Source organism: Martes martes, assembly GCF_963455335.1.
Source record: "Martes martes genome assembly, chromosome: 10".
NCBI classification, from domain to species: Eukaryota; Metazoa; Chordata; class Mammalia; order Carnivora; family Mustelidae; genus Martes; species Martes martes.
In genome coordinates this window covers 27058-51633 of record NC_137898.1, presented here as the reverse complement: position 1 = coordinate 51633, position 24576 = coordinate 27058, and the positions used below count along the sequence as shown (strand labels likewise).

The window sequence follows — 24576 nt, the reverse complement described above, 5'->3', positions numbered from 1 at the left end:
CGCTCCCCTGATTATCTGTCCTCAGGAATTTGCTAGAAAAGTCTTGCAGGGGCATCTGGGGGGCTCGGTCGGTGGTGAAGCGTCTGCTTTTGGCTCAGGTCATGACCCCGGGGTCCTGGGGGAAGCCTCCTTCTCCCTCTCCAGCTCCCTCGGCGTTGTTCCCTCTCTTGCTCTCTCTGTGTCAAATAAATAAATGAAATCTTAAAAAAAAAAAAAAAAGATAAAGATAAAAGAAAAAGTCTTGCAAAACTCCTAAGACTTTAAATAGAACGAGCATGACTTGTCGTAAACCGTCCAGGGCCATCTGACAAAGAGCGGCTGGGTCTGGGGGACAGAGGGGGAGGCTGTGTGACCCGCGCTGCCCGTGGGCAGAGACCCAGCGGGGCCCGCGGCAGACTCAGCGGGAGAGCCCGGCCCGCTCGTGAGCAGCCGAGACGCACGGGGCCGGGGAAGGTGGGTCTCCCCGAGTCGCGCCCCTCTTCACACCTGACTCGATGCCGCCTTCCAGGTTTCCGACGCTGCCCCTGGCTGTGACTTCAGCAGAGTGTAGGCCACGAACCCAACTCTATTCTATTATTTCTTGTTTAGTTTCCGTTTGAATTCCCATGAGTTCGCACGCAGTGTGCTGTTGGCTTCAGGTGTGCAACGCAGCGACTCAACACTTGCGTCCGGCTCCCAGGGCGCGTCCCTGATGCCCTCCCCAGGTCCCCCCATCCCCCTGCCCCGCCGCCCTCTGGTGACCCGCAGTGTGCTCTCTAGGGTTAAGTGAGAGTCTGTTTCTTGGTTCGTCTCTCTCTCTCTTTTTTCCCTTTGCTTATTTGTTGTTTCTGAAATTCCGCATCTGAGAGGAATCACGTCACTTTGTCTGACTTATCTTGCTCAGGGTTACCCTCTCGGGCTCCACGCACGTCACCGCGAACGGCGAGCGGTCGTTCTTTCCGATGGCCAGGGATGCCCCGGGGACATGCGGACACACCCCGTCTGTACCCACTCGTCCGCGGAGACGGACGTGGACCGTCTCCCTCGTCCGGCTGCTGTCGACCGCGCTGCTGGGAACGCTGGGGCACGCGAGCCCCTCACGGCTTCTCTCTGTATCCTGTGGGGGAGTCCCCAGCGCGTGACCGCTGGGGCGGGGGCGGCTCCGTGTCCCCTCCCCGAGGACCCTCCCCGCCGCGTCCCCGCGTGCGGCTGCCCCAGCTCGCGTCCCGCCCGCGGGGACAAGGGCTCCCCTTCGTCTGCGTCCTCGCCGACACCTGGCGTTTCCCGACCCGCTCCGGCCGTTCTGACAGGCGTCACGTGGCGTCTCGTCGCGGTTTCGATGCGTTTTCCGACCCTGAGTGAGGTTGAGCATCTTCTCCGTCTCTGGGCCGTCTGGGTGTCTTGGAAAAGTGTCTGTTCGTGTCTCCTGCCCATTTCTTAACTGCATTGTCTGTCGTTTGAGGGTTGAGTTTGGTGAGTTCTTCACAGATTTTAGACACTGACCCTTTATCAGGTGCGTCATTTTCAGACACCGTCTCCCACTCCGTAGACCGCCTGTGGTCCTGTCCACTCCCTCCTCTGCTGCGCAGAAGCTTTTCATCCTGACGTTCCCAGTAGTTCGTTTTTGCTTCTGTTTCCCTGGCCTCCGGGGACTCGTCCAGCAAGAAGCTGCTCGCGACGAAGAGGTCACAGAGGGAGGGTGCTGTGGTGTTCCCGCTAGGATTGTGATGGTTTCCTGTCCACGTTTACGTCTTTCATCCATTTTGAATTTATTTTACACAAACCCAATTTTAAATATTCCGGTAACCACATTTTAAAAGAGCAAAAGGAAAGAAGTAAGATATATTTTAATGATCTATTTTATTTAAGCCAATACATCCAAGATATCTCAACATATAATCAGTAAAAAATGTTATCAACGAAACACATTATATCTTATCAAAAATGTTTTTCTCACCAAGTCTTCAAAATGATGACTTTTTATACTTACTGCCCTTTTCCACTGGAACTCAGCCGGCCTGGAAGCCCTCACCGCAGTGGGAGTCGAGCGGGAGGAGTCCCGGAGGGGCAGTGCAGAGAGCAGGGCCACCAGCGTGACCACAGGACACAGGGCAGAGGCACTGGGGGCCTTGGAAGCTCCAGCGCGGACGGGGACGGATGCTGACCGGGGGCCGCAGGGGCAGAGCAGGAGCGTCTGGAGGGACATTGAACGAGGGCTGGGGAAGGAGCCAGGCCTCTGCCGGCATTCCTTCTGGGGTGCCAGGGGTGTCGACCGTCCCTTCAGCCCCAACACAGGGCCTGCTTTACCTTAGGTGAAACACTTCTCTTGCTCTGATGAACTCATCTTTCCGTGGTGGTGGATTGCGGGCGGAAGAGGTGTGAGTGTAAGTTAGGGAAGGGCCCGCGGTGAGGCAAGCCCCTTCCGAGAGCGAGAGCGGGCTCTCCACCCTTCCCCCCAAGATCCTCCCCTGCGGGTGACCTGGTGGGGGCAGGGGCGAGGGAGGAGAGCTCCCAGCGGCTGAGCCTCCCATCTTCCAGCAGCACGGGCTCCTCACCTCCTGGAGCACCCGGTGATCTCGCTCCTCGGGACCCTGGGGAGAGGCTGGAGGATCCTTCTGGGAGAGGCAACACGGGCTGCTGGGCCTGACCCGCACACACGGAGCACTCAGAACCCGACCCTCGGGGCTGGTCCACGTCTTGCAGCAGCCAAGTCACCCAGTTACAAAACGGCAGGAAGGAGACACTTTGGAGAAAGCAGAAGGAAGCCGACCTGGGGAGAGGGGACCCTGATTTGGGGCTGAGCCCTACCTGGGGCCCCCGCCCGCAGCCGGGCCTCACCCTGCAAGTGGTCAGGACTCCGGCGACCTAACTGCAGTCCCCGGCCTGCCTTCCCCGGCGAGGACGCGACGTCCGCTAAACTTAAACACGGTCCAGCAAGACCATCAGGCTGGCGTCATGGAGAACCCCCAGAGCTCGGCTCCCAAGACCACCACCGTGATCGACATCCAGACGGAGACGCCCGTGCGGGACCACATCGTCTGGTCCCTGTTCAACACCATCTTCTTGAACTGGTGCTGCCTGGGCTTTGCGGCCTTCGCCTACTCTGTGAAGGTGCGTGTGTGGGGGCGGGGGCCTCTCCCGGGAGATGCAGGTGCCGTGAGCCCTTGGGGGTCCACCTGGCCAGAGGGCGTGCGGGGTGTGGGAAGCCCGAGGGTGTGCGTGTGTGTACGAGTGTGAGTGTGTGCATGTGTGCGAGGGACCACTCCCAGGGAGAGCACAGGCTGAGGCTGCGGGGAGGACATGGGGATGGCAGGGTCGGCTCATGTCCCCACGGTCCCCAAGAAGTTCTCCCTCCCGGCCTAAGTGGGGACACTCCAACCTCACACTGTGGATTCAGACCTCAAGTCTGGTGCAAAAGAAGCAAAAGGTACTTAAAGTCTGCTCCCCCGTGATGGGGCGTGAGGCCAGGGAAGGGGCCAAAGCAGAGGGAGGACAAGCCCTGGGGTCCCCTGCTAGGCTGCGAGGCTGAGGAGGGAGAGGGAGGCCCCAGGAGGGAGGGGCCCACGGCAGAGGTGGGGGTCCTGCTCAGGCTCCAGGGAATGGGAGGGTGAAGGGCAGGGACCACCCCGGGGTGGGGAGGAGGAGGCACCTGAGGACCCTGTCCTGACCCCACCCCCCATCTCTCCCTCCCAGTCCAGAGACCGGAAGATGGTGGGTGACATGACTGGAGCCCAGAATTTTGCCTCCACCGCCAAGTGCCTGAACACCTGTGCCCTGGTCCTGGGCCTCCTGCTGACCATCACTTCTATCGTTGTCGTTTTCACCCGCTTATAGTTCGCACTGTCGTTCAGAATTTAAGGCAACAGATAGGATACTATGAGCTGCCTATGGCCAAGGACCCGATCGTCCACCACGCGCTGCTGGCCCTGCCCCGGGGCCTCTGGCCCTGCCCCTTAGCACCCAGCCCTTTGCACTGTGTTTGCAGACCCGCCTGGCTACAGCTGAGTTCAATAAAGTACACTTGCGCGTGTGACGGCGCTGTGATGTCTCCTGGGGGTGGGGAGCACTGCCGGAGTCCCTAGCCTGCCCCTGAGACTCAGCCCACTTCCCCACAGCCTGCCCAGCTGAGGGGCTCTGAGGGGCCAGCGCCTGTCCTCAGGTTGTGCTGGTTTCCGGCCCCCTGCTGGGAACGAGAGCGGGGCCAGGGCCCTAGGATGGGGGTCCCCGACCCAAGGATGTCCCGTGTCCAGAACACCCTTGGTCCCAAGGGTGGGGCTCCCTGACGCTCAAGGGTGCGGACACACTGGTGCTGGGGGGAGTGGGCAGCTCAGGGCCTGGGGGAGGACGCGGGCTCCTGTCTCTGTGGGTGTGGCTGGTGGAGACCCGCACCTCCCAGCCCCTCCGGCCGATCCAGACATGGCTGCCTCGTGCTGCTGCCTCCGCCAGCCCACCAGCTCTGTCCTTGCTCCCCTGGGGGTAGGGACAGCCTGCGAGTGGCCTGGGGGATAGAGCTCTGGGCTGTGGACTGACTGCAGAAGCCAGTTGTCAGACCCGGCAGCTAAGCCCCAGGGACAGGAAGCCTGAGCGGAAGGCCTCACTCCCTCCGCCCGACCTGGCCGGGCCCTGCAGGGTGGAGAAGCTGCCTAGGGCCCCGGGGAGGGCCTCCCTGACACCAGGGACCCTTGGGCATTGGGTGGGAGCTTTTGTCAGAGGCTGGGCTGCCCGTGGGGGGGTGGGGGCCATCCTCTGCCCCGTGCAGGAGGATCTGGCCCCAGGCGGGTGTTCCTGTCTGAGGCCCCACAGGGGGTGGGTGGGGGACCCACTCCCACAGCCACCCTGGAGAGGCTGGAGAAGCCCGGGCGGCCACGGGCGGGTGTCAGTGTGGAAACCCCTTCTCCACGGGCGCCTTGCCCTCTGGGGCAGCCAGCAGTGGGACCGGGCCAGTCCCGGGGCTCCCCTTGAAGTCAGCAGTGGTCACGCTGGGTTCCGTGTTTGGTCCCAGAAGCCCTGAGGGACGGACGGCACCATGAGCACAGCCCCCGTGTCCACGTGTGCAGCACCGGGCCCCTGGGCTGGCCGCTGCCTGGAGATCCCCCGGCTGGCCTGCAAAGGGCACGGGCGCCCGATCCCCGGGGTCCAGCACCGTGAGCAGCAGCAGGACTGCCCCAGGGCAGGGGGGCCGTACGGGCGAGGCTGGAAGGACCTGCTTCTGGCTGCTGGGGGGCCGGCTGGGGTCGGGGAGGGTGCCACCACCAGCCCCAGCGCCCTGCCTGCGGTGGCTCCCACCTCCCCGGACCCGGGGCGACGAGTAGGGCCCCTGGGATCTGGCAGAGTGTCCCACCGTCAGTCTCCCCTCCAGCTCACCGTTCCCAGTTTCTACCTCATCTAATGGGGACTCTACACCACGTTCCTGGAGCCCCCTCGGAGGGATGGCCCCATCTCCCACTGTCCTGCCCAGGGTCCATCCTGAACTCCAGGACGGAGCACGGGAAGCTCGAAAACCCCGCACGCGGCTATGCCAGGCAGATGGACGGTGAGGGCCAGCCATGGGACTCGGTGGAGAGCAAGGTGACCTCCTCCGCCCCAGGATGGACGGTGCGACGGGAGCGCCGTTAACGGGGCGCGAAGGCCGGGCAGGCTGCCAAGGGCTGGAACGGCCACAGGACCCGGCAGCAGGACCCTGGAGCCCTTTACAGCCTGTTCCAAGAGGCCAGACAGAAGCCCAGGCATATGATGCAGCGTCTTCCAGCCAAGGAAGCGAGGAGGGGAACCAGGGCCCTGAGACGGCGTCTCCGCAGGAACACGGGCCTGAGCTCTGCTGTGAGCTGGTCTCAGACAAAATCCAACCACTGAGGGAGGCTGGAGCCCGCGGTTGGAAGGGTCCGGCCACCAAGAGCTTTGTGCAAAATCCCACCCCTCCCCATGTCCCCACGGCAGCCAGGGCAGGTGCTTTCTACTGGGCCCGGGAGGACGTGGGACGGGTGCACCAGAGAAAGTGCCGGGCTCAGAGCCCAGGTGAATATCCCAGCAGGCAAAGCACTATCCTGGCCCCTCTTTCAGGCGGAACACATACGTTTCAAGGAATCATGGGGCTCCAGGCCCACGTCAGTCTCTCCGTGGGACTCTTACTCCTTCCCAGGAGGCTTTCCCACTCCTCAGATCAGTAACGGCACCACAAGTAAATGGCGGCTGGCTGGTGGGCTGACCAGGTGGGGGACGTCCGCTCCCTACTCCCCACCTCCAGCTGGGAGAGAGATAAAAAACATCAGAAATCAGGGCCACACTCCAGCCTGATGGGTACAGGGGCCCTGGTCCCACTGAACCTCCGCTTCATCCCCAGTCTGACCCTCAGACCCAGACGGAGCCTGGCAGACACAGCGGACTGCCTCACAGTGACCCAGTGGGGGCCCCGCGTGTGACTGCTGCACCTGACACCAGCTGTCCTTAGGGCTGGGGACTGTCACCGGCCGTAGCCATTCCTGTCTTCTCTCTGAAAACGGACGTGGGCCACCAGGTGTCCCTGGGGCCGACCTACCCACCATGAGCAGGGCTGTACTGGACCCACCAAGTCAGAGCTTTGAGTGGGCCCGCACCTGCCCCTGCCGGGGCCCACGAGAGGCCTGGAGCAGAACATTCCAGATCAGTGAGGACGTTTGCTCTACCCGCGTCATCCAACTGCTGTCCCACACCTGTCCCTCGACTCCTGCCCGGCCTGCAGGGACAACCCCTTGGAACCTGAGGATGGGAAGGAAGAATTCTTGGCCTGGTTCTCCGTGGGCAGCTCAGTGTGAAGCAGAAAGCCAGACAGAGATGCGACTGCAACACAGGCCCATGCCAGGGTGTCCTGAAGCCCAGTATGAAGGGAATGGTCAGTGGGCAGAGAGGCAGGCAGACACTGGCCTTCCTCGGGGGGGGGGGTGTGGGGACTCCTAGACGGGCGTGGAGAAGGCCTCCGGGCACTGCAGGGGCGGCGGGACCCAGGCGGCGGAGCTGGGGATCCGGGGCTGGAGGGAGGCCGCACACAGACCGAGGGTGCACGTCCCGTCCAGGCCGAGACCGTCCCCTCCCGTCGCAGAGGCGCGCGGCGGCCCCGATTCTGCGACCCGCGCTGAGCTCGGCCGGGATGGAGAGAAGCCCGGAGAAGCCCGGACCCCGTCCACCACAGGAGCCCGAAGTCCCCCGTGCTCAGGACACAGCCCGCGGCCAGTCCCGGCGCACGGGAGGGGCGCCCACCTCCCCAGGAGCCCGCGGGAGAGCCGCCCCCTCCGCGAGCAGGGACCGCGCCGTGGTGGCAGGGGATGAGCCGCGGTGGGAGGGGCACCCCCAGACCCTGCGGAGGGCAGCCCGTCAGGACTTGGGCCGGGCAGCGCTGGGGCGGTCATCCCTGCCCCGCACGGGCTGGGGGACGGCTTCCCTCCGGGTGTGCACTCGGGCGGGGTTGGTGGGGACCGCTCCTGGGGCACAGTGGGTCCACAGGACATCGGCACCACACACAGACAGGATTTAACAGAAGACTGGGTTCCAGGGACACCTGACTGGGGGGAACCCCGGTGGTCACTCGGGGAACTCCGAGGCGGGAAGCAGATGACACCTGTGAGGGGGAACCCAGGCAGGGGGCTGAAATGGTGGAAACCTGGAAAATGGGCGACCGGGGCCAGAGACCCAGACCTGATGCTGGTCTGGGGGCCGCGAGCCAGCTGGGCCTCCGGGGTGAGGGCAAGAGCTCCTAACAGGCCAGGCCAGGCCTGGGCCGTCGGCTCCCCACCCCCGCTCCATGCAGGCCAGGACCACAGGCAGCAAGAGGTCGGCTGAGCCTTCACTCTTAGGAAGAGTGAAGTCCTGGCTGCTGACCTGAGGTGACGCTCTCCTGAGAAGCCGGCCCGGGCCCGACAGCCAGGGAGGCCGGACGTCCTCCTGGAACCACAGAGCAACGCCTAGTGACCCGGTGGGGGCAGGGGTGAGGAGGACAGCTGGGCGTGCTCAGTGTGCCGGCCACGTGCTCCCAGTGGCTGCCGCCTGGCCCGGAGTCTCCTGTCTCCCACCACGGTGGGCTCCTCAGGTCCCAGAGCGCCCAGTGATCTCACTCCCAGTGACCCTGGAGGTGCCTTCCAGGACAGGAAACACAACAGGCTGCTGGGCCTGACCTGCGCGCATAAAACACACCCCCCCCCGGCCCCCCGGCCCCCCGGCCCCCAGCAGGGACTTCAGAACCAGGTCAGGTCAACAGACAGGAGGCCTGTGACCCCTGAGGGGTGGGCTTTGAGGCTTGGGGGCTCTCTCTGGGGGCTGGAGTCTGGATGGAGCCTGAGGGGCCTGCAGCAGGTGTGGGCCTGGGTTGGGGGTGTTATGCCCCAATAATGGGTCCGTGATTAAAGAGCGAGACTGATACAAAGCGAAGGTCAAGCAAAGCTTTATGTCACGCCAAGCATCAAGAATCAGACTGAACGTACGGGGACGCACCTCTTGCAAGAGAGGGCGACCCTTCTCTGTTTCACAGTCTAGCTTTTAAGGGCAAAGGCCATGCGGTCGGGCCTGGCCACGCACAAGTGGCCAATGAGATTGTAACACACATAGGAAACTCCACAGTGATGCTAGGTGACCCACTGAATTACAATTTTCCCTAGTAGACATTTGAATCAACCTATTACACCTTGACTAGGATTGGCGCCAAAAGGGTTCCCAAAGGGCGGGGCCCATACTGCTTGGCAGCTAGGGAGACAGTATGCAACCCCCCCCACTGATCCACGTCTCCACCTGGCCTGACCCACCCTTGTATCTGGGCTTTGTTACCTGGAGCTGGTTTCCGGGACTTGTTTTTAAGTGAATCCCCTGGGGGAAGGGGAGCAGGGGCAGTGTAAGGGTTAAACAACAAGGGTTTTGTTTAACCTCAATGAAAGCCTCTTGCTGAAATATAAAATAGGTCCTTACAAGGGGGCGAGGGTGGGGAGACGCACAAGCTGGGGAAGGCCCGGAGGACCCGCTCTCCACCCTGAGTGAGGCGTGGGGGAGCAGACACACGAGGCCCTGGGACCACCAGCCCCCTGGGACCTCCGCCCTCCTGCCGGGCCGCACTGGTGTAACCCGACACTGAACAGTTGGGCCTGCCTCCCGGGACCCAGCCCATTCCCAATTTCCCCAACACCAGAAAAGGAATCTTTGGAGAAATCGAAACTACTGGAGAAGGGAGGGTCTGGAGCACGGCCGGTCGGGTGCTCGCGTCCACACCACAGGGTCTCCGTGTCCCACCATGAGCCGCAACGCCCAGCTCTTCTTCTCTGCCACCCACGCCGGCGTCACCCCGACCTACGAGATGCTCAAGGAGGAGCACGAGGTGCCTGTGCTCGGGCTCCCCCAGAGCTCGGCGCCCGTGACCACCACCGTGATCAACATCCGTGGTGAGACAGCTGTGCCAGACCACATCTCTGGTCCCTGTTCAACACCATCTTCTTGAACTGGTGCTGCCTGGGCTTTGCGGCCTTCGCCTACTCTGTGAAGGTGCGTGTGCGTGTGCGGGGGCTCTCCCGGGAGGTGCAGGTGCCCTCGGGGTTGTGCCTAGCCAGAGGGTGCGCACGTGTGTGCGCGCTGGTGCGTGCGTGTACAGGACTGTGTGTATGTGTGCGTGTGAGTGACTGTGTACGATGTGAGCGAGTGTGTGCGCGCGTGTGTTTGCAGTGAGGCTGCAGGAGGGGGCCTGGGGATGGCCATGAGCAGCCTTTGTCCCCAGGATTCCAAGGACTTCCCCTACTGACCACTGCTGGAAGTCACACCCCTCGGATGCACTTGAGGCTCTAAGGCTCTCCCAGAAAGCACAAAGAAACTCACAGGAAACGGCCCCCACCCATGGCCGTAGGGTGTGAGGCCAGTGAAGGGGCCGGAAGCAGAGGGAGGACAAGCCCTGGGGTCCCCTGAGAGGCTGCAAGGCTGAGGAAGGAGAGGGAGGCCCCAGGAGGGAGGGGCCCACGCAGGGGGGTGGGGGGGTCGTTCCTGCTCAGGCTCCAGGCAACGGGCAGGGTGAAGGGCAGGTTGACCCTGCTGCTCTGGGCAGGGACCACCCCGGGGTGGGGAGGAGGAGGCACCTGAGGACCCTGTCTTGACCCCACACTTCATCTCTCCCCTGCAGTCCAGGGACCGGAAGATGGTGGGTGACATGATTGGGGCCCGGACTTATGCCTCCACCGCCAAGTGCCTGAACATCTGGGCCCTGGTCCTGGGCCTCCCGCTGACCATCACGTTCATCACCCTTTTTGTCACTGGATCGCTGATGATTTCGCAGACGATTTCCGAGATGGTCAGACAGTATGGAGGCTACTAGGAGCTGCCCGTGGCCTGAGGCTGTCCCCCGGGCCTCAGCCTTTCTGTCCGCGTCAGTCTACCGTTGCAGTCAATAAAACGCTTGTGTGTGGGGTGCCCTGCTTTCACAGTCCCCCACCCTGCCTCTGAGAGCATGTGCCCCACTGCCCCCCTGTACTCCGCTCTGTGTTACGGGTGGGGCGGGTGGGCTTGGGCTGAGGCCCGGCCTGTATCTGGCCTCCGGCTGCGGCAACACATGAACGTTGGTTTTAGGCCAAGCTCCCTCTTCCCAGAGGTCTGTGCTGTGGACCCACTGTGCCCCAGGAGCGGTCCCCACCAACCCTGCCGATGCACACACCCGGAGGGAAGCCGCCCGGGGCTGTGCGGGGCGGGGATGGCCCCCTGTGGCCCCAGCGCTGCCCGGCCCAAGTCCTGACGGGCTGCCCTCCGCAGGGTCTGGGGGTGCCCCTCCCACCGCGGCTCATCCCCTGCCACCACGGCGCGGTCCCTGCTCGCGGAGGGGGCGGCTCTCCCGCGGGCTCCTGGGGAGGTGGGCGCCCCTCCCGTGCGCCGGGACTGGCCGCGGGCTGTGTCCTGAGCACGGGGGACTTCGGGCTCCTGTGGTGGACGGGGTCCGGGCTTCTCCGGGCTTCTCTCCATCCCCGCCGAGCTCAGCGCGGGTCACAGAATCGGGGCCGCCGCGCGCCTCTGCGACGGGAGGGGACGGTCTCGGCCTGGACGGGACGTGCACCCTCGGTCTGTGTGCGGCCTCCCTCCAGCCCCGGATCCCCAGCTCCGCCGCCCCTGCAGCGCCCGGAGGCCATCTCCGGGCCTGGAAACCCAGGGATCCGAGGGGACTGGTGGACCCCGGGCCCAGCCCAGGATGTAACGCGGGTTCCTGCCCCTGCGGTTCCAACTGGCGCGCAGCGGACGCCGGTCTCCCGCCGCCACCGCCTGCGCGCAGCCTCCGCCTTCGCGGTGGGACGAGGTGGCCGCGTCCGACCGGACCGCCCGGCCAACGAGAGCCGATCACAGCCCGGCCAGTGAGGGCCGAGCCCGGCCAGTGAGCGAGGGCCGAGCCCAGCCCATGGGAGAACAACTCAGCCCACGAGAGCCCGTCACAGCTCAGGCCATGGGAGCCAAGCCCAGCCAAGAAGCGCTGATCACGTTCAACCTAAGAGAAGCCACTAGGCTATGACTTCCAGTTCTCTCCAACGGACTTCTGGTTTGAGCCTCCCAACTCCACCCCCTCTACCTATAGAAGAACTTTGCTCTTTTCTGGGGACTTATCTATGGTTTTGCCATAGCTTGCTTTTCCAGAATTGCAATTTTCTGCTATTCCCAGATAAACCCTTTTGCTGGTAAAATAACTGGCAGTTTTATTTTTAAGTTTAACAACCCAATTCCAATGCGTGGGGGACTGCCCAGAGAGTACTAAGCAAATGCTGGACACCAGCAGTGCGGTCACTATCTACCCATGGGTAATGTCAGATCCCACAGGTTAGGGTTCAGTTTTAGGAGACTGTCCTCCTTCCCCCACTTCTGGGCCAGGCACAAGTCAGGGTTGTCACCTGGGCTTCTGACCAAGTGGCTATAAATCCGAGGTTCCTGCGACTTCTTGGTTCTAGTCATTCGCCACGGCAGCTCACAGAACTCAGGGAAACATGTCACTTACGAGATCCCCAGCCGATTACAAAAGGATCCAAGTCAGGAACAGCCCGACAGACATGCCCAGGGTGAGGTCTGGGGAAAGGTTCACGGTCCTGCGGGTCCTGCCGGGCACACCCCTCCCCGGGTCTCCACGTGTGCCCCATCCCGAAGTTCTCAAAACCTTGTCCTTGGGGTTTTATGGAGGCTTCGTTACTTAGCCACGGGCTGGCTAGCTCATTGGCCTTTGGCGAGGGAACCCACCCCAGAAGTCACAGGGTGGGCCGGCACCAGCTCTCTGATCCCTTGGTTGGCTCTCCGGGCAGCCAGCCTTCCTCCTTACGCGAGAGTCCCCCGCCCCCAACCAAGCCACCTCATTAACAAGAGACACCTTTATCCCTTCAGAAATGCCAAGGGTTTTAGGGGTTGTGCGCCAGAAACCGGGATGGAGAAATACGTGTTTCTTAATGTAAATCACAATACCTCAACAGGCAAAACATCCTGGCCCCTCTTTCTGGTGGGACACAATGGGTCCTAGGAATTATGGCAGGTCCAAGTCAAACTCTCTGTGGGGGCCCTGGTTTTTGTCCTCCAAAATTTGTATCTTGGAATCTTAATGCCCAGTGTTGGTAGCAGGAAGTGGGGGCTTTGGGAGGTAATTGGGTCATGCGGGAAGAGCCCTCATGTTGTTATCAGAGACCCACAGAGCTCCCTAGCCCCTGAGCACACACTGAGAAGTTAGCGGAAGGCAACCAGGAAGAGGGTCTCACCAGAACCTGACTTCCTGCTTCCAGACCTGTGGGAAGTAAATTTCTATTGTTTGTGAGGCACCCAGTCTGTGTACTTTTTATAACAACCCCAGCTGAGGAAGACGGGAGGTTGGGGGATGGGAACCGAGGTCTCTCGTGAGGCGGGCGAGCCTTTCTGTCGGTATGTGAGCCGGGGACGCGCAGTGGGGTCTGGCCCCTTGTTGTAAACGTCAGTGGCGCAGGGTGGCATGGACAGCCGAGGGCTTGCTGGGCCCTCCAGAGGGAGCCCAGAACAGAGCCCTGAGCTCACCCTTCCAAACCTCGGAGGACGGGGAGCGCAGCACGAACCAGCCACGGAGGCTGAGAAGCAGCTGTCTGGCCGCGGCGAGGGAGGTCGGGCGCACAGCAGAGCTCAGACCTCGGGGCAGCACCCGACAGCGGCGGCACCGCTGGTGCTGGGGTGCCCCCTCCTCCCCGGCCAACCCCCCCCATGCCGCAGCCCTGCTTCCCTCCAGCTGGGGCCGGTGTCCTCCCACCAGCACAGGGGCAGGGACCTCTGGGATGCCAAGGCGGGACGCGGGTGAGCCGAGGAGATCCCGGGATGGCCAAGCCCGAACTCTGGGTTCTGGGGACAGAGCCCAACCCTGGGGGGTCTGCCGCCCTCCTCCGCAGCTGAGGCGACACATCCCCACCCGCAGCCCCGAGATGGCCCCTCCGACTCCTCTTGGCCGCGGGGCAGGGGCTCGGCGGGGGCTCCAGGGCGGGGAGGGGTTCGCGCGGCGGGGGACGGGGGGCGGCGGGGCGGGCCCGCGCTCTCGGCGGCGCCGGGCTGTAATTTGTCGTTATATTTAGCGGGCGGCGCCAGGCCGGGCTTCGGGAGGGGGCAGCAGGGCTATAAGCCGCCCGGGGCGCCCACCCTCGAAGCGGGAGCCGGAGCGAGGAGGAGACGGCGCTGGAACCCATGGACACGTCGTACCCCCGCGAGGACCCCCGGGCCCCGACGGCCCACAAGGCAGACGGCGCTGCCCACACGGCCCTCACCCTGGGGGCGCCCAGACCCCCACCTCGAGACCACTTGATCTGGTCGGTGTTCAGCACGCTCTACCTGAACCTGTGCTGCCTCGGCTTCCTGGCGCTGGCCTACTCCATCAAGGTGGGTCGGTGGGGGGTCTGGGGGGGTGGCCTCTCCATCCAGGTGGGCCGGTGGGGGGTCTCTGGGGCGGTGGCCTCTCCATCCAGGTGGGCCGGTGGGGGGTCTGGGGGGGTGGCCTGTCCATCCAGGTGGGCTGGTGGGGGGTCTGGCCTCTCCATCCAGGTGGGCCGGTGGGGGGTCTGGGGGGTGGCCACTCCATCAAGGTGGGACGGTGGGGGGTCTGGGGGGGTGGCCTACTCCATCAAGGTGGGTCGGTGGGGGGTCTGGGGGGGTGGCCTCTCCATCCAGGTGGGCCGGTGGGGGGTTTGGGGGGGTGGCCTGTCCATCCAGGTGGGCCGGTGGGGGGTCTGGGGGGGTGGCCTCTCCATCCAGGTGGGACGGTGGGGGGTCTGGGGGGGTGGCCTGTCCATCCAGGTGGGCCGGTGGGGGGTCTGGGGGGGTGGCCTCTCCCTCCAGGTGGGCCGGTGGGGGGCTCTGGGGGGGTGGCCTGTCCATCCAGGTGGGCTGGTGGGGGGTCTGGCCTCTCCATCCAGGTGGGCCGGTGGGGGGTCTGGGGGGGTGGCCTCTCCCTCCAGGTGGGCCGGTGGGGGGCTCTGGGGGGGTGGCCTCTCCATCAAGGTGGGCCGGTGGGGGGTCTCTGGGGGAGTTGCTTTTCCGTCGGCCCCCAGAGGCTCGTGGGGGGAGGGGCTTCCCAGGGGGTGACGCCTGTGAGAAGGCCACTCCCTTAGCCAAGCAGTGGACAAGCTCTTTGCCTCGTGAGGGCTTCTCCGTTGAGGCAGGGCTATGGTCCTGAGGGGGGTCTAGTCCATCCAGAAGAGCACAGAGGTGGTGGGGGGCTACCCAAGGGGGTCTCTTTCATCAAATGGCTTTTCACACGCTGGGGGCTCCTACGACCAAAAGCCCTCCGGCTGCTGCTCCTCAGGGCCCTCTGCACCCCAGGACTCTCCCCCACAGAGGGTCCTTGGAGGCTGAGGCTGGCCCAGGATGGCTCCGCGTCTGCAGGAGGAGTGGGAGGAGGCAGGGCCCCGGGGCACGTAGAGACCCGGCCCTGCCCCTGGTCCACAGGCCCGGGACCAGAAGGTGGCCGGAGACCTGGAGGCAGCCCGGCGTCTGGGGTCCAAAGCCAAGTGCTACAACATCCTGGCCATGATGTGGGCGCTGGTGCCACCGCTGCTGCTCCTGGCGCTGGTGGTGACAGGCGCGCTACACCTGTCCCGGCTGGCCAAGGACTCCGCTGCCTTCTTCAGCACCAAGTTCGATGACTCGGACTATGACTGATAGGCTGGGGCTTGTCCACGTCCTGACTACGGACCCTGACCCCAGGACCAAATCCCAGGGCCCTGCTCCGGGACTCCACCCTGACCCCCTGGAACCCTATCTCCACCATCCCACCCTGGGCACCTAATGCTGACCCCAAAGATCCCTTGTTTGGACCCCAGTGGCCTCAACTCCAGCCCTGATGGTCCCCACTCCCCTACCTCCTTGTGCCCAGGCTGGACCCCCCCCCCCCTCATCACCAGACTCATTCAGGCTTGGTTTCATAATTAAAAGCACCTGGTTCCAGAAAGTGCATCTTGGGCTTTTTGCTGGGGTGGGAGAGGGTTTCTTCCTGAGAGGAACCACCCTGGGGACCACGCAAACTAAATCCCCTGGATGACGCAGCCTGGCGCTAGGACGACTGGTTCTGTCTGCTGGGCCCTGCCCCGGCTGCTGCCCTCGCTTGGCACTGGGAGGCTTGTGGCTTCTGGGGTGGGGACGCCTGCGTATTTTAGAATGAAGTCCGGGAACTCGGGCTTTTGATCTCTGCTGCCCTGCTGGGCACTGTGGTTTAGTGGCCTCTCTTCCAGAACATGTGTGCCCTTCCCTATCTGGGAGTGCACTTGTGTTAAGCCTGATCCCTGAAGGGGACATCGCTTGTCCTCACCCTGCATATTTTTTGCTGGTGGGTCAGGCGAGGGCCAGCCTTCTTCTCTGGGTCATTCTGTCTCATAGGTCATGTCTGTCCCTATGATGCCTGCATTCCTTTAGTTTTCAGTCCCCACCGTGGGTTCCCTCCCTCCTGGCACAGGGAGGCTGGACACAAAGACACACAAGCCCACAATCATGTCCCTCGCACACATACCTCACACACACACAGAGTTGGGCAGGGAGTGAACACGGCGGGGGGCACCTTCTGAGCATTCTTGGGGCCGGGCACACGTCCTTGTACCCCCCACCTCCTTGTGCACCTTCTCCCCCTTCCTGGAAGCCGGCAGAGCCTGGCAAAGATGGGGTTTGCTTGAACACATGCACACACCCTGTGTGGCTGGGACCAAGTCCCTTAGGTCTCTCTGTGGCTGGCCCAATGACAGGGCAGGCTAATTGCAGGGGCCTTAACAGCAGGGCGGTCGGGGTTTTGAGTACCCCACCCAGGGAGCCCCCTTTGCCGGCCCATCTGCCTGGGCTGGGTGTGGGGGTCTGTCCAGCTGCTACCCTTGGAGCCTCAGAGCACCCCCTCTTCTGTGACAGCCAACAGCCGGCCTAGCTGCGTGCATGGTGTGCGAGCGGAGGTGGCATCCTGGCCACACAGCAAGCAGCGTCCCAGCCCTGTGCCGGAGTGAGCGCTGCTCCAAGCCAGCCCGTGCAGGCAGGGGTGCCTGCTGCCCAGGGCCTGGGGCCAGAGGTGGTGCACTGGCCCACGCTGGGTGCTGCTCCCACACCGGACCAGGGGTGAGGGCAGTGTGCCAGTGCTGGGACAGGATGGACACAGCACCGATCCTGTGCTCCAGGTTTGGCTCATGAAGGGGACAACTGGGGCTGGACGCACGGGCTGGGAGTGGGGATCAGCTTGTGTGTGACCAGGTACATGGTCCTAAGCATGGGCTGGTCTGCCGGTCCCCGTATCTGCTGTGGGGAACAGAGACAGTCTGGCCTGTGCCCAGTGCCAAGGACACAGAGCGTGTCGGTGGTCCGCCCTCTCCCAGGCCGTCTCCTGGGCAGGCTGAGGGGCCCTGATCAAGCTGAGGCAGTTGGCTGCCACAGACCCCTGACCGTCCATGCCAGCACTCGTGCCCCACCACCTTGCCATGGTCCCCCAGAGGGTCAGCTCTCTCTGTGCCCACGCGCAGGCGCACATACATGCTGTGTGCAAAAGCGTCAGGCTGCGTGCACCTCGTGAGGGCGGGGTTCCCCACCAGCCCACCTGTGAGGTCTGTGCCCACGCCTGCTCCAGGGCTACGGGAACAAGCATCTGCTCTACGGGGATGGTCCCCGGCTGCCACCCCCGCTCTCGCAGGTCGGCCTCAGCCTCTGCCCCACAGCCGACCGTTGAGGGAGAGCCCCGGGCACCCGGACGAGCCCTGCCAAGGAGCTGGCTTCAGGCTCTGAGGCCACCTGCTCTCGGGGACCAGCACTGACATCCACGAGGATCTGCAGCCGGGCCGTCGGAGCTCCCTTGGAGGCCGCCCTTCCTCCCGCGCGCTGCTCCCCATGGTGAACCAGACACGAGCCTCGGGGTCCCTGACGCCTCCACCCCGCTCCTTCCCCACTCCCACATGGCTCTGTCCATTACAGCTGGCATGCCCAGTGTCTGCTTCCTGGAGAACTTGGACCAACTCTCCACCAAGAACGGAGGGAGAATAGGGGAGGAGGGCGGGAGGCCCAGCATATGAGGGTCTGGCTGCTCTTCCCGACCCGCCCTGGCCATCAGGCAGCCCTCCTGCTCAGAGGGAAGGAGACCAGCAGCTCCTGATGGCAGATGCACGTGTCCCAGCTGGGATTTTAATTCCTCAGGAGACGTGGCGCAGGGGGGCGGCCCTCACCCAAATCTTGGCAGCAGGTACCATCTCACCTCGTTCTCGAGAAACCCCCAAGGACCCCAGCAGGATGTGCCAACCAAGGGGCTGAGGCCCCAGGTGGAGAGGCAGTCCGTCGGACAGATGGGCCCAGGCTGGTGGCCTTGAACCCCGCACCCTTGGCCCCAGTCCTTCTGGCTGGTCAGAGGGGAGATGCAGGGTCCTGTTCTGCACCCCGCCCCCTCTCTTCTGGGCTGAGGAAAGGCTTGTGGCGGGGACTGTCCAGCCTTACTGAAGTTGCCCCAGGGCTGGAGGAGCCGTGGACTGAGAAGCTGAGCGCATCTGGATTCAGCCATGCCTGACCTCGTCTGTATGACACATGAAGTTCCTTTCTGGTCTGTAACTGAGAGTCCCAAGGAATTCCACGGGGGACCATGCCTCATGCTCCTCACCCTGGCCACCCTCCACATGGCGGCTTGCCCCCATTTCTGCCTTCTCCGGAGAGCTGCCCGCCACACTCTGACCCCACCCTGGGCTGTCCTGGGGAAGGGTACAGGTGCAGGTGTCAGCCCAGACAGGCAGGTGCAGATGTGGCTGAGTGGGAGGCCTCGAGGAAGCTGCAGGCTGGGGAGGGGCTCAGGCTAGAGGCAGACCATCCTCAACTTCGGGCCAACGAATTCAGACTTTCCGTGGAGCCTGTGAGCCTGGCTGCCAGGTGGAGAGTGGGTGGGAGGAAGGGGAGCAGCAGGCCATGAGGGCGGGGCTGGCTGCAGCCAGCTGGGGGCACCCACAGAGGGAGGCCAGATCCGAGGACCCAGGAGACAGCCCCGCAGCCCAGGTTGTTCAGGTGCTGTGCCCACGACCCACGACAGCGCCAGGGTGAGGGCCCTGGTGGGGATGGAGGACCCAGCCGTGTCCCACGGGGTTCCTGTGGGCTCGGGGCCGGTGCCTAGCATCTTCAAAAATTCTCCTAGGAAACTCTTGGAGCAGAACTTGCTGCCTCTGGGACTGACCTTTGTATCCGTCCAGCTGAGCAGGGAAAGGAGACTTTGTGCCCTGCGGGGAGAGAAGGGCACCTGGAGTGGGGGCACATGCCTGGGGGGTTACCCTTACCCTGGTGGTTCACCCGCTCTGGACCCCTGGGGGAGTCTGGGCAGCCGCCTACCTGGGAGCAGGGGGAGTCGAGTGTGTGTTGGCCACAGCTCAGCCTCCAGGGGTGGGGCCCAGGGTCCCGCCCGGGCTTTGACCTCAACTGTCACACAGCCCTTGGAGAAGGAGAAGTCCAGTTTGTTCCCCTGGTAAGAGAGGCCACAGATGCACACTCCAGACACCCCTGCCAGACATATGGGGTCGAAGGTCACGCCAGCCCTGGTGATCCTGGGGGGAGGGGAGACTTTCGTGAGAGCAGGCAGTGGGGAGGGGGGAATGGGACTGCTCTCGGCCAGACATGCACTCACCTGAACCCTGTGAATCCAAACAGTGCCGCTTGCAGGAAGCCCCCCATGCCTGTCAGGAAGTTCACAGCGCCCGACCCGTCTGCATTCTCCGTCCACACCTGCATGTGCCAAGGCAGTTAGTGGCCGGACTCCCAGGATACGGGCCCCCGGGGAGGCTGCTGCCCCTGCTTCCAAGGGTCAGGCCCGAGTCCCCAGGGACCTGCCCCTGCTGTGACTCCCTTGAGGCTGTGCTCCCACTCCTACCCGCCCAGGGCCACAGGGGGAGGTGGGTGTGTACCCAGCATGTGAGTTGACATGGAGACCCAGCTACCTTGAAGGGCTCAGCTATGTGGGCAAAGCATCTCTCCAGGAGGTCCCGCGCCCGCCAGGGGTCCTTCAGCTCCATCCAGCCCACGGCAAACATGCTCTGGGGTCAGAGGTCAGAGGACATGCTGGGGCAAAGCCCACCACATGGGGAGGGGAGAGGCTAGTGGGGGAGGGCCGGGGTTGCTGTGAGGACCGCCACCCCACACCCCTGCTGTTTCCTTACCCAGGTCATGGCAGGGCCCCTTGGAGATGTCACAGCCTCATAAATCTCCAGGTTTTTCCTGCGAATGTGAGGGCTCAGGTGGAAAGGGACGGGGTAACCCAGGAGCACGACATCAGCCTGCTTCACCTCCTCTCCTGGGGAGGGACGGGTGCTGCTGACGCGGGTGGGAGCAGGAAGGGGGGGCTGCTCCATCAGGTCGGGGACGGCCAGGGCGGACACAGGTCCCGTGGGAGGCGTGAAGGGGCCCTGAAGTAGCTCCCAGTGCACTCACCAGGCTGGTACCCATCAAACTCAGGGTGGAAGTTCTGCCTCGGGTCAAAGGGCACCTTGATCTTATCAGCCACTGCCAGCCATTCGCTGGGGACAGGCTGACCCAGGTCCTGGGCCAGGGCAGCAGCAAAGCGCAGGCTGGGGCAGAGGCAGGGAGAGGGTATGGCCTGAGTCCTCCCAGCTGGGCCTCTGCGTGGTGGAGGTTTGGCCAAGGGTCTTGGTCTGACCTGTTCTGGACCAGCACGTTGGTGTACACAGAGTTGTTGACCCCTGAATGGTATTCGTCGGGGGGCATGACTCCTGGGCACACAAGTGCAGGATGGTGCTTAAGTGAACGGTCCTAGGGACCTGCCCCTGATGCCAGTAGCCAGTGTGGGCCTGGCCACATCAGGTGCCGGAGATCCCATGCTGAACTGAGGACCACACCTGCCCCAACTACTCTCCCTGCCACAGCTGTCCATGCCTCTCCCTTCTACCACTGGACCTCCCCTGGGACCAAGCCCCTTCCCCACGACTATCCCGCCCTCCTCGCGCCCTCACCCTTCAGGTGGTACGTTCCCTCCTCAGGGCTCCACTCCACACGGCTGCACCAAAACTCAGCCACAGCCCTGACCACATCCCAGCCACCAGCCTCTTGGAAGAGCTGCACGTCCTGGGGGAACAGGAGAAGCTGGGACAAGGACCTGGGACAAGGACCACACCACCAGTGACCAGTTCTCATTGGTTACTGCACTTCTTGCCGGTGCCCACCCTTCTGAGTGCCCAGAAGTGAAAGTCTGGCCCCCGATAACAAGTCATGGTGGGGGGTAGCGGAGCACGGCCCCGCTGGATGGGCGGGTCCTGCCCGGTGGGCATGGCATCCCCTCACCTGGGTGGCATGGTAGTATAGCTGGAAGGCCAATGCCACAGCTCCATTGATGTGAATCTCCTGTGTCCCATAAATGTCCTCAGGGCAGACCTCCAGACCAGAAGCCGCACTCTCCCAGGCAAACTTGGCTCCCTGAGAGGTTGGGGGCATGGCGCAGACCTGACTCTTCTAGGGCCTTGGGGCACGGGGATGGCCCACCCACTTCCCAGTGCTCTCCCCACCCAGAGAGGAGCCTGAGGCGATGGGTACAGGCCTAGGAGGGATGTGGGGACATCAGGTCCTTCAGGGGCTCCACAGGGTGGGTGCCTGGGCCCACTCACCTGGTAACCCAGCTTCCGGGCATTCTCTAGGGCCCCGCCCAGGGTCCTGACACGGTACTCCAGGAGGGCCCTGGCGGCCTCTGGGTGGAACATCAGAATGTTTGGGAACATCCAGAGGTCCTGGCAGCGAGTGAGGAAGGGCCCCCGTTCAGAGCTCTCACATCCTTCTGTCCCTCCCCTCGCACACACGCTGCCTTGGCCGGAGCCGGCGCTGCTCACGTTGCCTCCCTGAGAGCTCCCGTCTCCTTCCAGCTTCTTCCTGTGCTGCCCACCCTGGGTCCACCCTGGGTCCACCCTGGGCCCTCCACACCTGCCCACCCCACGTCCCAGCCTCCAGACTAGGTGCTCCTCCGGTCCGGTCCTCTGCAGGCATCTGGGTGCCCCCAGGAGCTCAGGTCAGAAGCTGCGTGGGTGGCCCCACGGCCCACTAGCTGCCCGACCTGGAGGGAGTGACTCAGCCTCACCAGGGTGGGCCACAGCACCGGCTTCTTGAGGCGTCTGATGAGCAGGGGTAGCAGCTCGGACCCCTCCCACGCTCAGCGGACACCAAGCTCCAGGCTCTCCTGGCTCCCACTCCTGTCCGAGTCCTCACCCTCCTCTGCCCATGCTCCCCTCAGCAGCCACGAGGGCCCTCCCGGAGTACACCTCTGGCAGCATCGCTCCCCAGTTCACGCCTCACGGCTCTCCCAGCCCCCACAACGGTTCTTCCTCCTTCTGCCCCTGCGGATGCCCCACACCCTCTCAGCTCTGCTGTTTGTACCCGCTGACCGCCTGAATCACTCTTTTCCACCAAACGCCCATATCTTTGGTTGACATTCCACCTCCTCCAGGAAGCCTTCCCTTCTGCCATGGCCTCTGTGCTTCCTCAGTTCACAGCCCCATCCCAGGGAGGGCAGAGAGAACAGCTGTGCCTGTGCCCTTAGCCACGGCACCGTCTGTGCCCACGTCCCGCCCCGTCTGTGGCTGCTGTGTGCCCGGGGGGGACTGGTGCATACCTGGTCCCAGAAGACGTGGCCCCAGTAGCATTCCTCTCGGCTCCCGTTGGACAGGCCCCCGGGGCTGAGGCCGTGGCAGGTGTATCCTGGGGCCCCGGGCTGGGGCAGCGCACTGAGCAGGTAATAGAGGGCACCACGCAAGGCCTGGCGCAGGGGTAGGGGCCCTAGCACATCCAGGCCACAGCCAGCCCAGAGCTGGGCCCAGGCCTGGGCATGGGTGGGGTACAGAGCGCCCCCTGCCTGCAGCCGCAGGGCCTCGGTAAGGCAGGCTCGGGCCTCAGCCTGGCTGCCACCCACCACAGTCAGGAACTCCCAGGTCCGGTCTTGCTCTCTCTCCCCGAGCACCAGGGCTGGGGGCACCGGTGTCCACAGCATGTGTACCTCCTGCTGGGACCCCCCAGGCTGCTCCGGGGTTAGCGTGCGGCCATAAAGATACCTGCAAGAGTGTGGCCATGTCTAAGGGACCGGCTCCCTCCTCGGTCTACCTGGCCAGGCCTGACCCCCTCCTCACCGGGCTCCTTGGAAGTCAGGACCCAGATGCAGATCCAGGTCCGGGCTTTCTGGGGAGAAGGCGGACCGCAGCAGCACCGTGACGGGGCAGTCCCCCACGGCCACACGGGAGACGGACACGCTGAAGGCCATGACGTGAGGCAGCGTGCGGTGGGCGTAGATGCGCTGGGAGGCCCGGAAGCTGGGGCCCTCTAGGGTGTGCAGAAAGGAGCCTGGGAATGGGCGGCGGGGGGCGGGGGGCGGGTGTCAGGGCAACCTGCGTGCCCCACTGAGGGCCAGTGAGGACGGTTACAAAGCTACTCGCCCCTCAGGGAGGTGGAGCCGCCCTCTGAGCGCCAGCCGCCCTGTCTGGAGAGCTCCAGCAGCACAGACAACAGAGGACGCCACGCTTGCCCGGGTTCAGGAGGCCTGCAGGGCTGAAGCCCTCCTGTTCTTTGTGAGTCGGGCATCCTGAGTTGGAAGGTGGCAGGACGGGGCTGCCATCCCGTCACCTGGAGCAATGGCTCAGGTGGGGGAGCAGGGCGGTGCTGGTTACCTGTGTTAGTGTCCAGGACAAAGGTCTCTGTCAGCTGATCTCCTGTGTCTCCAGGGACCTCCAGCTGGACATTGAGGGGACTTGGCAGAACGGCCCGGTGTGTGTCCCCGCTAGCCCCATTGTACACACCACTCACATGCAGTGTGTCATGATACACACGTGTGCCCAGGTATGTGTTGGTCATGGTGGCCAAGAGCCGGGGGTCACCGGGCAGAGAATGGGCAGTGAATACGGTGGGGTCCTCACTGGCATCCTCCATGGAAAGCCTTGCTCAGCAGAGTGGCCTGTTAAAGGGGGAGTCAGTGGCCCCCACAATTGGCTGGGCCTCCCTCTTTTGACTGTCTGTAAAGTCCCAAGCCCCCCCCCCTCCCACCCCACAGCCTGGCTGATGCCTGGGACAGCTGGTGGGGAGGGTGTGGGCCCCCTCGGCAGCTCGCATTTTGCAGAGACTCCACTTTTGAGCCCCCCAGGAAACACTTTCCGCCCTAAGAGATGCTCAAACTCCTGACACTGATCTCCAGACACCCAGCTGGGTCCCCAAACTCCCACCTTCCAGCTCTTTCCAAGCCACACCCCCACGAGCCCCGACCTGTCAGTGGGGAGTGAGGAGGCCTCGGTCTTCCGCACGGTGGTCCTCAGGAAGGCCGGCTTGGGCGGGGGGAGGAGGGGTGCATGTGCCGCAGCGCGGTCCCGGGGCGGTCGGGGCGGTGGGGGCGGAGGCCAGCGGCCTTGGGCCGGGCCGCGGCAGGAGCCGGGGCTCCGGGAGGCAGGCTGGGGAGGGTCTCTGGGGCTCACCGCGGCCCTGTGTGTCCCCAGGCTCCAGCCCGCTCCGCGCGGCCCCTCCACGGCGAAGGACGCTCAGCTCGCAGCCGCCCCGTCGCCGGAAGGCCTTGCGGTCCCGCCCTCAGGGCCGCGCAGGGCGGGACAGCCGGGCCCCCACCCCCGGGGCGGGGCAGCTGGCGGGCGACGGGCCGCGCTGGTCCGTGCGCAGACCCGGTGCTGCCGCTGCGCTGGGGGCGCTCGCGGGAAAGTGCGCGGGCGGCACAGTTTGAACTCGCACCCCAAGGAGGTGTCCAGGGACGGGTACGAGAGGGGCAGGGCCTTTGGTCGGCGCTTGCCCCGCTCCGGCGTCGGCTTCCTCCGTCTCTCCACGAGCTTCCGTGTCCCCCCTTCGGAGAGGTGGCGGCGCGGTCCTCCGGGAGCCGTCCCTCCCTTGCCCTGGCCCCACCCTCTGACTCTCCGGGGCCGCTGCTCTCAGACTTGGTTCCCCACCTGCCCATGCGGTCACTCCAGCGCTGGGCCCTGGGCCCCTCTCCTTGCCTCTCTGCCCTGCCTGACCCACCTGTCTGTGCTCTGACCACTGGGCTCACCCAGAGACACTCGGAGTCAACATACCCCTCGGAACCAGCAGTCTACTTGCCACCTCCCCCAGTAAGGGTGTTGGAAACTGCGGGTGGCCAGCTGCTCAGGCCCCTCCTGGCCCCACACCCGCTTCCACCCA

At 64.1% G+C, this 24576-nt stretch overlaps 4 protein-coding genes across 10 annotated transcripts; 3 read left to right on the top strand and 1 right to left on the bottom strand.

Annotated features, from left to right (window-relative positions):
• The first annotated feature begins 1635 nt into the window (after window positions 1-1635).
• Window positions 1636-4011, top strand: LOC308350487 (interferon-induced transmembrane protein 3-like). The gene is made up of 3 exons (XM_080815810.1): window positions 1636-2363; window positions 2521-3090; window positions 3673-4011. Exons 2-3 carry the CDS (start codon window positions 2935-2937, stop codon window positions 3811-3813), a joined length of 297 nt encoding a protein of 98 aa, XP_080671936.1. The 5' UTR covers window positions 1636-2363; window positions 2521-2934; the 3' UTR covers window positions 3814-4011.
• Window positions 4012-9226: 5215 nt separating this feature from the next.
• Window positions 9227-11316, top strand: LOC308351908 (interferon-induced transmembrane protein 3-like; the record flags this gene model as incomplete). The annotated part of the gene is given in 4 exon segments (XM_080817858.1): window positions 9227-9398; window positions 9401-9474; window positions 10100-10275; window positions 11049-11316. Coding segments are annotated over 4 exon segments (690 nt in total).
• A 2201-nt stretch (window positions 11317-13517) lies between these two features.
• On the top strand, window positions 13518-15382 carry IFITM5 (interferon induced transmembrane protein 5). The gene is made up of 2 exons (XM_080817581.1): window positions 13518-13818; window positions 14884-15382. The coding sequence occupies exons 1-2, from the start codon at window positions 13627-13629 to the stop codon at window positions 15094-15096; spliced, it is 405 nt and encodes a 134-aa protein (XP_080673707.1). The 5' UTR covers window positions 13518-13626; the 3' UTR covers window positions 15097-15382.
• Window positions 15383-17550: 2168 nt separating this feature from the next.
• Window positions 17551-23959, bottom strand: PGGHG (protein-glucosylgalactosylhydroxylysine glucosidase). Of its 7 annotated transcripts, none has more exons than XR_013967567.1 (15): window positions 23665-23959; window positions 23076-23359; window positions 22542-22752; window positions 22031-22466; window positions 21036-21155; window positions 20716-20847; window positions 20388-20499; window positions 20075-20147; window positions 19849-19985; window positions 19578-19711; window positions 19359-19454; window positions 19049-19146; window positions 18757-18924; window positions 18605-18647; window positions 17551-18299 (listed from the first exon to the last, which is right to left on the bottom strand). XR_013967567.1 is itself a non-coding variant. In XM_080816706.1 (15 exons), the coding sequence occupies exons 2-15, from the start codon at window positions 23332-23334 to the stop codon at window positions 18233-18235; spliced, it is 2130 nt and encodes a 709-aa protein (XP_080672832.1). In that variant the 5' UTR covers window positions 23335-23359; window positions 23665-23959; the 3' UTR covers window positions 17551-18232. The 7 variants fall into 7 exon arrangements, 3 of the variants coding, with proteins under 3 accessions (XP_080672832.1, XP_080672833.1, XP_080672834.1); XR_013967569.1 differs by having other exon boundaries at window positions 17551-18295; window positions 18757-18886; XM_080816706.1 differs by having other exon boundaries at window positions 18757-18968.
• Window positions 23960-24576: the final 617 nt, after the last annotated feature.

Bases quoted from the DNA above. Each gene is read 5' to 3' on its own strand.
- LOC308350487 (XM_080815810.1), top strand. From the start codon at position 2,935: ATGGAGAACCCCCAGAGCTCGGCTCCCAAGACCACCACCGTGATCGAC. The intron at 3,091-3,672 runs GTGCGTGTGTGG...TCTCCCTCCCAG, and splicing joins CCTTCGCCTACTCTGTGAAG to TCCAGAGACCGGAAGATGGT.
- IFITM5 (XM_080817581.1), top strand. From the start codon at position 13,627: ATGGACACGTCGTACCCCCGCGAGGACCCCCGGGCCCCGACGGCCCAC. The intron at 13,819-14,883 runs GTGGGTCGGTGG...CCTGGTCCACAG, and splicing joins CGCTGGCCTACTCCATCAAG to GCCCGGGACCAGAAGGTGGC.
- PGGHG (XM_080816706.1), bottom strand. From the start codon at position 23,334: ATGGAGGATGCCAGTGAGGACCCCACCGTATTCACTGCCCATTCTCTG. The intron at 19,712-19,848 runs GTGAGTGCACTG...GTCCCTCCCCAG, and splicing joins GTTTGATGGGTACCAGCCTG to GAGAGGAGGTGAAGCAGGCT. The intron at 19,455-19,577 runs GTAAGGAAACAG...CTCTGACCCCAG, and splicing joins GGGGCCCTGCCATGACCTGG to AGCATGTTTGCCGTGGGCTG.